This window comes from Chenopodium album, chromosome 22 (assembly GCF_948465745.1).
Source record: "Chenopodium album chromosome 22, dcCheAlbu1.1, whole genome shotgun sequence".
Taxonomy (NCBI): Eukaryota; Viridiplantae; Streptophyta; class Magnoliopsida; order Caryophyllales; family Amaranthaceae; genus Chenopodium; species Chenopodium album.
Window position 1 is genome coordinate 15,644,789 of NC_137855.1, and position 10,504 is coordinate 15,655,292.

General features: G+C 35.2%; 1 protein-coding gene across 3 annotated transcripts; it reads right to left on the minus strand.

Moving 5' to 3' along the window:
• Positions 1-372: 372 nt before the first annotated feature.
• LOC145605358 (uncharacterized) lies at positions 373-10,157 on the minus strand. 3 transcript variants are annotated; one of them, XM_081661399.1, is made up of 9 exons: positions 9,961-10,157; positions 9,234-9,857; positions 5,934-5,984; positions 4,979-5,076; positions 4,821-4,897; positions 2,153-2,210; positions 1,912-2,002; positions 1,764-1,826; positions 373-1,070 (listed from the first exon to the last, which is right to left on the minus strand). In XM_081661399.1, exons 1-9 carry the CDS (start codon positions 10,030-10,032, stop codon positions 459-461), a joined length of 1,746 nt encoding a protein of 581 aa, XP_081517525.1. In that variant the 5' UTR covers positions 10,033-10,157; the 3' UTR covers positions 373-458. The 3 variants fall into 3 exon arrangements, with proteins under 3 accessions (XP_081517525.1, XP_081517524.1, XP_081517526.1); XM_081661398.1 differs by having other exon boundaries at positions 2,153-2,213; XM_081661400.1 differs by lacking the exon at positions 5,934-5,984 and having other exon boundaries at positions 2,153-2,213.
• Between the last annotated feature and the right edge of the window lie 347 nt (positions 10,158-10,504).

The window sequence follows — 10,504 nt, forward strand, 5'->3', positions numbered from 1 at the left end:
AACACGTGACACAAGGTTGTGTTGCAAGTAAAAAGAAACGGAGGAAGTATATTTTTGGGTTTTTTGGGGGTTTAAATTCTTTCGTTTCAAGCCTTATATTCTTTACAGGGTTGTGTTCTTTTGTATAAGCCCTTGTGCCTGTTGTATTTATTTATAAACCAATAATTGGTATGCCCTTTATTTCTCTTGGTTAATTTACCTTATGTTTTTCACTGGAAATTCATGATTACAATTCCAAATCATTGTGTGACGCTTTGTTGTTGCTGCTATTGAATGATCACACAAGATATAAGGCCTATAGCTTATAACTATAATCAAATACTTGTATCTATTTCACTATGACTATTAGCTTGGGTCAACCAAACACAAAAATACAAAACCTTAAATTGAGATTGTCAAATGTGGTCAGGAGTACCAAAAGTACACATAATATACAATGTCACAAAACAAAAATACTCCTAGTCTGTGATTTCTCCCTCTTCTTGAGGGTCAACAACATCATTTTCACCATCTTTCCCATCACAAGTATCTTGGTCCTCATCATTGCTGAGCTCTCCCTCGAGAATGGAAGACTCGTCTTCAATTGCTTCGCTCTCAACTCCAACTTCCCTTACAATAACCTTGGGGAAATTAAGAGGTTTCTCAGGCCAGTCCTTGAAGAAAGAGTTGATGACCATAAAACGAAAAGCCTGCAGTAGACGACTCTGATCTTTCTTTATATCAGTGCTCAACAGCTTTTGGAGAAGTGTAGGTTCCTTGACACTCAAATGAGCCTTTGGTGCATTATCATTCTCCACCCTTTGTCTTTTTGCAAATCGATCATGCTTCTTGAATGAACCATCATCTTCTGTGCCCCTCTTTGTAGTAAACCGATCTTTGCTGTCATATTTTCCCCCTTTATCGAATCTGTTCTGGAATCGCCCATTATTTTGGAAGCGGCCCTTGTTCAATGGCCTTCTAGATTTGTCCCTCCCATGAGCCTGGTGCTCCGGATCCAACAGATAGTGGGATGGAATTTCTGGAACTTCAAAACCCAACTCAACTTGCTTTGCCAATACATCCTTTAGTTGCTGCATTTGCCAAACAAAGAAAATGAGAAATCAAACTGCATGTAAACGGTAACAGTGACCAGATTAACATGAAAATATGTTCAATATCGCCTCCATGAAGGTCATAAAAAATGCTCACCCCAAGCTAAGATTAATATCAACATGAATATGTACAGCAAGGTTGTCAGTATAATGCAGTTGATTTGAAACCTCCAACTATGAGAAAAGTTTTCATGGTAGACCCTAGAATAGAACAACCCAAATATGGCACAAACAGACAAATACTACAAACTTAAAATTGCAGATTGCAAACACAGCACAATTCAAGCATTGTTAACTTCCTTTTTTATCACTCAGAAGTGAGTCCAAGCTGATATGAATCTAGTTTATATTAGTTATGCTCTCTTATTATAATTTGTGAAGACCTTCCTCCAAATGATTAAACTACATCGAACAAGAGGTTAAAAGTCCCTATACGCAAACATGAGACAATTCCAGCATTTCGATGATTGACATTTTTTATGTTTATGAAAAACTTCCATCTTAAAGAATATCTATACTCATACTTTGTATTAGTCATAAAGGAATAATCTTTGAGATAGTAACTATTGAATGACATTTTTGCACCACGCCATACCCAACACATATCCTTGAGAAAATAATAGAAGCAAACCCTATATAGTTGTCAATTTTTAAATAAAAAGGAAACCATACCTGACGTCGTAACTTAGCATCTTCGTCTGCAGCATCAGCATTTGCTTGCTTTTGTGCCAACTTCTGCAAATAACAGAACCAACCCTTAAGGAATGAAATAAAGCTAATCAACAGAGAAAGCATTCAAATCTGGGCACTGTAATCCAACCTTTTCCACATTGCCTTTTGAAGGAAAATTTTTCTTGCGTTCTTCACGCCACTGCTGAATTTCTTTCTCAGTGTAGAACACAGAGAGTGACCTATAGTTAAATAGAAGGAAATACCGCAGATACGACACTGTCAGAAACAGAAGACTGAGTGAATCTACACAGTTCTAACTATAGTGGTACAGAGTAGATTGATTTTTCACTGTTATGTAATACGAAGTATACAATTGTATAACCAAGTACCTTCTCTTTCCACCTTGAGATCGGTTTGCAGAATCATCAGAACCAACATTTTTAACGCCTGCTGGCAGAAGAAATGAAGAAAATCATTTTATAAAACAGATCCATATATCCACAGATTTTACACTAGAGAAAATCTAACAATGAAACAAAATTGTTTACCAAGGGATGCATGTTTTGGCATGCAGAATGCTGCCATAAGAAAGAGCAATTAAGACCAGATAAGAACTAAAAGCATGGAAAGATGATTATATTTCGCATTTTTGTGAGGAAAAAAAAATATAGAAAACAGCAGTTTTAAGATCCTATAATTCACCATTGTTGCTGAAGGGAGGGTTAGCCAATGGCATCATATACATGATAAATTCTACTCACCTACTGCTAGACTGCTAGCCATTCATTATTAGTTATGCAAACATACTAGTTCAAGAGTAGCAGATGGAAAAGATTCAGAAACTGCTATTGAAGTATGGCCAAGCAAGGAAAAAATTAAGGGTATGGTTGATCAAAAAGAAGAAAAGACTTACTAAAGAAAAGACACATCAAAAGTAATTTTAGGGCCTGTTCTCTTCAGCTTATTTTTAATTCAGTTTAGTTCAGTTCAATTCAGATCAGCTCCAATAAGTTAAGTTCAGTTCAATACAGTTCTTATCTTAATTTCCTTCTCTCATAAAATATTCAGTTCAGCTCAGTCATTCAGAACATGCCCTTACTACACAAATGGAGAAGGGTATCATTACACTCCATTCAGATATGTAACTTAGACTCTTTATTTAGCTTCCATGAACATTTCGGGCACTCACATTATGTCATGAGTATGAAAACCTAATCTGACACCTCGATTTTTACCCTGGCATGCCAAGGTTCTTAAGCTGCATGTCTGTGCCCGAGTAACACAGGTAGGTTGTGGATGAGAGGCATTGGTTAAGTAGATCAAGCATACATGATTTACTGCAGCAAGTAGAAGATAGGATTCCATGGCAGCATAGGTGTCTCAGACTTAAACTATTTATGGCATCTCCAAATGGCACTTCTTAAACTTTCTAGGCTTTCAGGTGAGATCCTCATAATAGCTTGTCTGGCCTTGTCTTCTGTTTTTCTTGATCTTAGTTTGCTAAACGCTCTACCTTTTTACAATCATAATCTTTATATGTTTCCTTGTTATTTCTATTCACCAATGCTTATTACATTTGGCACCTTACTATAAACAACGCTTATTTAGGTTGAATACTGTCTTAGCTTTTCTATTTCAGGCAATTCGATGAACTATCTCGAATTCTACAACATTTGATCTTCTAAGCTGCATAATCACACCTTCTGTGGATTCTACTTTACAAGAGCACAATATATTGATGTTGTTGCTACTGCTGCTGCACTTTCTGTATTAGTCCTTAAAACATTTGGCATCATTGGTCCTATATCATCATCTCCACTTTATTAATTTAATATCTATAAATACATAAAGCTAGGTTTTTATGTTTTAGATATAAGCTACGGGAATAAAATTATGCCAGATAACGTGGACTTCAGTTATCAACCATATAATCCATTAGCTGATTAAATCTAACGTACATGTGTGCCAGAAATAAACAATAATCTCTCCTTCTTGAGGTAGCAAGTTCTTATAAAGATGACATTACCAACAACAGATCAGTTCCCAAATAGAAGATTTTAAAGATATGCTAAGATTTTATAAAGTATACATAGGCTATACATAGGATTTCATTATGTGCTATTACACACTCTGAATACTTTATTAACTCATTGACTTAATTCTGCTACATTTCACAACACATCAACCAAAAAATGGAGAAATAGAAATACTTACTTATTGGTACTGAGACTGAGCAATATCAAATATTCAAAATAAGGATTATACCAGTTTGACAATTGAAGAATCTTTCAACTATCAAGTAGCAACTCAAAGACAATTGTCACGTGAAGTTATGAAATCAGTCTGGGGCATCTTTTCACAACATAATTAATATAGGCTCTGACATCAAGAGCTATATTAGTGTATCAGACGTTGATTATAATTTTTATTCTTTTTATTTTTTTTTTTTGACCAAGAGAGCTACAGCTACACAAGGAGCTTCAGCCCGCTTCATAACACTTCCAGATGTTATGTCACAGCAAAATGTGTTTCTGTAATAGATCAACTTAAGAAGGGTAGTATAGGTATTCTACTAATATTAGCTCACTAGGTTAATAGTCCTTAGTATAAATAGAGAGGGAAGGAAAGGAAATAGGCAGGCAAAAATTGGATGAACCTTGTTGACAGTTGTGACCTTAAGTCACTTGGAGAGTGGTAACCTAAAGTTACTGATTGGGAGAGAATCAATCCTCTCAAAAGCTTGATAATCTATCTTACGAGTAGTTTGTTTAGTGTGTTAGTGTGTATAATTTCATCTCATCAATTATAATATTTCACATTTAGCTTTTATTATTCCTCCTTTAATCTGCAATTTTCTGCCATTAGTTACTGTTTTAATACTTAGCCATCTCGGTACATGACAGTTTCCATGTGAGAGAAAGGGATCACTTTCAAAAGGCCGATCAATCTAGCCAAACTAGCACTAGCAGATAATTTACCCTCCGTAACACAATGACTATTAAGTTAAGCACATGAAAAACATCACATAACTTTGTCAACAAGAATAAGTTTAAAAACCTTTTCCTTCATTCATCTTAGAAAACTTAAGTTTTCCTTTTGGATTATGCATCTGGCGATCTTGAGACTTTTGATTTCTGCAGTAAGAATTCAAAGTTAGAGACAAAAATTAGAGTAATTATATTGGAAAAAAAGATAGCATAATAAACACAGTATACCTCCAGTTAGATGCTTCTCTATTAGGGTTCACAAAATTCTTATATTGATGATGATTTGAGTTTGGAATATGCATTCCTTGTTTTTGACCATGATTACCCTGCATAATTATCACAGAAATCAGTCCAGTATCTAGTACTCTAGTCAAGATGCAAACCAACATAGCATGATCAATATGCATATATCATGCTGGGTGGGAAAAGAGCTGGAAGTCTTTGATAAATATTCTTCTAAGCTACTACAGAACTGTATCAAGTACCTTGCAGATGCAAGACAGTCATGAGTGAAGATGTATGCACATCCCCAATGAAAACAAACGGAATATGCAATTGATCCCACAATACATATGCAAGTAATGCGATATACAGAGAAATAGAAATAGTGAAAAGAGAAGATAGAAGAGAATTTAGGGAAAACTGAACAGTTGATACTCCCTTTGTTTCTAATTGTTGTTCTACCTTCCATTTAAGTTTGTTTCAAATTCTCCATTTTACCCCCATATACCCCATCAATTGGGTCCAACGTACCTCCACTAACTCTTCCTATCGACAATTTAAGTGATCATTTACCCAAATACCCCACTTTACTAAATGTATCCACTTTTCCTTAGTTTCTTCCCATATGTTAAATAAGAACAAATATAATAATGGAGTAGTAATTTGATGCACTTAAATCAATAAATCTCACAGTTTTTGGCTTATTTTTTCTTCATTTGATCTTATCTACATATCGCCTTCTGACTTCCTTTGTATCTAACCCTTTTAACAACTTTGGTCTTCTTCCCCAAGCTAATTCTAACAGACTAATATTGCAATACTAATAGTGTTCTACCCCCTAAGTTTAGTGTGCTATACTATTACAACATACTACAAAAATGTGGAGACAAACAACCATTTGCACAAACACATCCTCTCTCACTCTCCAACACAGATATATTATTAACATAAAGTTCCATACCATCTCAGAGTAACCACTGCAATGACCAATAATCAGCCCTGCTGTACCAAGCTGAAACAAATTACAACAACACACCAACAAGCAAATGCAACTCATACAAGATCTAATAGTGCTTAAAAGCTGAATGATATCCTACTTTCTCTCTGACTTCCACCCTTTGTTCAATTATCTGGGTGCAACAAACTTTTGAGCTAGGAATGCTGAGTAGAACTAAAAAGTGCTTGGTGACCAGGATCAGGAATAAGATAAGCAGATTCAAGTTTAGCTTATTAACTTATTTACAAAAGAAGTGGTCGTAGATAAGCAAGCCTGACCACATAACTGGTAGGTAATACTGACCTATTTGATTTTCAATTATGGGTCTTTCCAACCAGTGGCTCAGAAGAAACTAAATAAGAATAGTATTTTGGAATTTTGGAAACTCTATGCTGACAAAACGGAGCATGTTTCACTTATAAAAAGAGTATCATTTTTAAGGCCTAAATAAATTTAAATAATAAATAAAAGAAGGTAAAAGTGGCTTTTTATACTATTGTTCAAACGAAGAAAATTATATCGGTCACTCATCTAAAGGCTGAAAGCCATAGTAGGGATATTTAAAAAGCCTTGTTGGAAAAGCCAGAGGTGTTACTCTACAAGGAAGTCAATTCCTTCAAGTGGAGTCAATGGCACTCTAGAATGCAATTAAGCTAGAAAAATTGAAGTGACAACAATGTAGGCTATGACCAAATACCACTTAATCTAACAAAATCTTGAAATATGCAGATGGTTCCATTACTTCCATACATACCATAATGGTTTTTATTCATTTCTAGAAAGTAAAAGAGGGAGAGAGCACCAAAAATTCAATCTGCCACAAAAAAATAAATAAATCAAAATAAAATAAAATAATGATAATATAGAATTATTATTCGAAAACAAAACTCTCCAATTTGTAGCCTGGATTTTTCAGACAAAGATCGGCTAAAAATCTTCAATTCTGATGGTGGAATTAGTCCTTTTAGACCTGATCTTATCACAAATGTGAAGATTTAGGACAAGAACTAGTGGGGATCTGATTTTTCGAAGATTGGTGCAATAGGAAGGCCATGGAATGGAATGGTGGTGGTGATGAGCTAGAAGAACATGAGGCTTTGGTGTTGGGATGATTATGCATAATAAATGCTGATTCCTTCGCACATACGAAGTAAGAAGATAAGGTTAGTAAATGTAAGGGAGGAAGAGAAAAAGTATGAAGAATGGAGGTGATTTTATTAATTTCTTAAACCAATAATCCACAATGATTTGAAAATTGTTTGTCTAATTCAACCAAACAAAATGGAATGATATGGAACCTAGGAGAGTCAAAAGAATAATGATAAACATGATTGGATATGAGATTGACAAAACTCCATTCAATGATTAGTTAACACTCATGAACATGAGAGCTAGTAACCACATGGTTTGAGAAAAAATACACCCTTTTTGATTTCTAACTAGACACCCTAGCTTGCATTGTTTATGCAACATGCCTTCACAAGCTCATTTCCCATGTATAGAAATCTTTAGGCAAAAGATAGAAGTTCTCTACTCAAGCCCTGCCAAGCTGCCCGTACATCCTTTCAACAAACTTTATCAAGCTCATAAATAAGACTATGGAGTAGAAAGAGCATATTCTAATCCTTTTCCTTCTTCTTCTTCTTCTTCTTGAGCGCCTTACCCATAAGGAGGGTCGGCTACATGAACTAACATGAGGACTTCCCACGAGGTCACCCATCCTAGTACTACTCCCAGTCATTGTGGCTCATGTCAAGGGATGTGACATGCACTTTCTAATTCACAATGGAAAAAGATAGAGATATAAAATATCAAAAAGATGCTAGGGTTTGTAAAGATACTTAAGTTCTCCTTTTTCATTTCTTTTTGCCCGGATAACAAGCACATGTCAAGCCAATTAAAATCAACATTATTTTTTTGAAGAAAATATTTCTATCATTCCTTGCTCCCCACTCCCCCTAGTCAATACCAGTAAAGCAAATTCCTTAAGTACAGGTGAGTAGAGTAAGGAAAAGGTTACAATCATGAGATTCCAAATTTTGGGGAATCAAGAGCATCCTTGATGAGATGATGACCAATGCTCCTGTGCTAACATAGCCTCCGTGTAAAACTGAGTAACTGACAAACCCAGCACCACGTTCATTCAGCAACGTATTTGCTTCATAATGCAAGGTAATCTAACTGCAATAATTTATCTATAGAATTTTGCACTTGTGCATAAAGCCTAGTACATACAGGCCTAGGTCGCTCCCAATTAACTTTGCAAATCGCTATTAGGGAGAGTCTTGGTGATGAATGAATGAAAGCTCAATACGAGTATTCAAAATTCTTCAATCTCCAAAGACCCCAATTATAGAGAATTCCAACATCAAGAGTGTTCCAAAATTCCTTTCCCTTTAGTCTCCAAAATTAAGCTTCCCAAACTTATTAACATCTAAAACCTTTAAGACCAATCTCACATAAACACTACCAAGAACAACTTCATCTACATCATCTATTGCCCTTTCAATATAATATTCTAGAATGAAACTTATTGCTTTCATGATAAACTCCTATAAAGCAAACATCTGGAAAGAATATAACATAGAACACCTTCATGTAAATGCCTTTTATTTTAATTTCCTTACATTCAAAATGGGAGACAAGGAAACTAAGACTTCAAGCTGAAGCTCAAAGATAGATAGTTTTCCTTAACAAACTCCACACTCTCAAAGTCTCAAAAAATCAAGAGGGAAACAAGTTAGGCAAAGTGATGTGAAAAACTTCCACCCTCCTTTTTCCAATCATATGAAGTTCTTGGAATTTGGAAAATCTCTAAGATTATATATCAAACTATAACTGAGGATATAATCCTCCAACATAGTTCGTAAGAGGAATATCCTAGCTCTAATAGAGTAATACCCAGTTTACAAAATTTAAACATAGAAATAATAACAAAATCATAAGCTGATTAGCAGCAGTATTCTTATTTGATTTTAAGCCATCATGAAGATACTATATTTAATAGGATTGTTCCTGAAACACTCTAGCAAATCTTGCTCATAGTCTACCTTATAAGGCTAATAAGGTTTCTCAATCTCAACTAGATGAGCAAAAGTCGTTGTGACTTCGAGTCCTTCCCACGAACCAAAACACAACATTCACTTATTCTCCACGATGCTAATCACAAAATACTTAGGACAATGCTATATAACAAAGAAAGCAACAACACAGACACTTTAAGGGAAATTAAATGACCATGTTCACATATCACAATCATCATACCTGAAAATTGGGGGACTGACCATGCGGATGAGATGAAATAGCAGGATTTGAAGGCGGAACAGAAACATTCTGCAGCTGCTTAGGAGCTACAGGCAGCTGTTGACTGAAACCAGCCTGCTGCAAACCACCATTAGGATGGCCAAAACCAAGCTGTGGATTCGGGTTACCAAGAAAACCGGCATTTTGCGAATTCATAGCCTGAGCAACTTGATTAGCACAACCTAATAACTGAGTCAATGCATTAACTTGAGAAGGATTCAACATTGGCATATTCCCAAGTTGATTCATACTTTGTAATTGATTTTGCCACCCAAACTGCCCATTATTCCCAAACAATTGATTCAGGTTTCCTTGACCCAAATTACCCAATTGCCCATTTCCCGGAAACCCGAAAACATTCAAATTCTGCCCAAAACTATTTGGTGAAAACCCAGAATTAGATTGAATTTGTTGAGCTGAATTACCCATATGACCATTGAAATTGGGAACATTCATAAAACCAGGGGGAATTTGAGCATTACCATTACCCAAATTTGGGTGATAATTAGAATTGTTGTTAACAAAACACATTTGCGATTGCATTTGCATTAAATTAGGCAACAAATTACCCGTATTTCCAACAACCTGCAAGATTAAATACAAACAATAACAAGAAAAAATCAATTAAACAATTCATGGGTTTCGTCAAAAAGTCGAAACAAAGGGATAAAATTGAAGGGCAGGTTACCTGTTGAGGTGCAGAAGTAGCAGGAGCTGAAGAAGTAAGCTGGTTAGAGGCATGGTGAACAAAAGGGCGCATTTTTATTGTGTTGTTAGAGAAGATGATGAAATAAGTTATGAAGAAAGGTTTTGGGGTTTAAGAGAAGAAAGTTGGGTGTAGGGTTTTAGAGCACAAAGAGATGGACATGGTTAGTCTTTACAAGATATTCCCTTTTTTTTTTTTTTTTTTTTTTTTTTTTTTTTTTCCTGTTAAGGAAAAATTCATTTTAATAATTCCAATTTTGCTCAATTAATTAAGTTTAAATAATTCCAATTTTCTCCTCTTAATTAATTTTTATTTGCGATTTTTTTTCTAACAATCCTAAACTAGTCGACAAAAATCAACGATCTTTTATTTAAAGTTATCCGATACGCATTTGGTCATGATTGATCCAAAAATAAAAATAAAAAACAAAAATTCAAACCATCAGCCCGCAACCACCGGCGGCATCCGCTCTAAAGCCCACCTTCAAAACCACCATCCTCCCCTGCTGCGCTGCTGGAATCATCAC

What these genes read in the sequence shown, in the direction of transcription:
- LOC145605358 (XM_081661398.1), bottom strand. Translation starts at nt 10,032, where the DNA reads ATGCGCCCTTTTGTTCACCATGCCTCTAACCAGCTTACTTCTTCAGCT. An exon ending in GCAGTGGTTACTCTGAGATG is followed by an intron (nt 5,077 to 5,933) that starts GTATGGAACTTT and finishes ATAATTATGCAG; the next exon opens with GGTAATCATGGTCAAAAACA. An exon ending in ATGCTAAGTTACGACGTCAG is followed by an intron (nt 1,071 to 1,763) that starts GTATGGTTTCCT and finishes TGGCAAATGCAG; the next exon opens with CAACTAAAGGATGTATTGGC.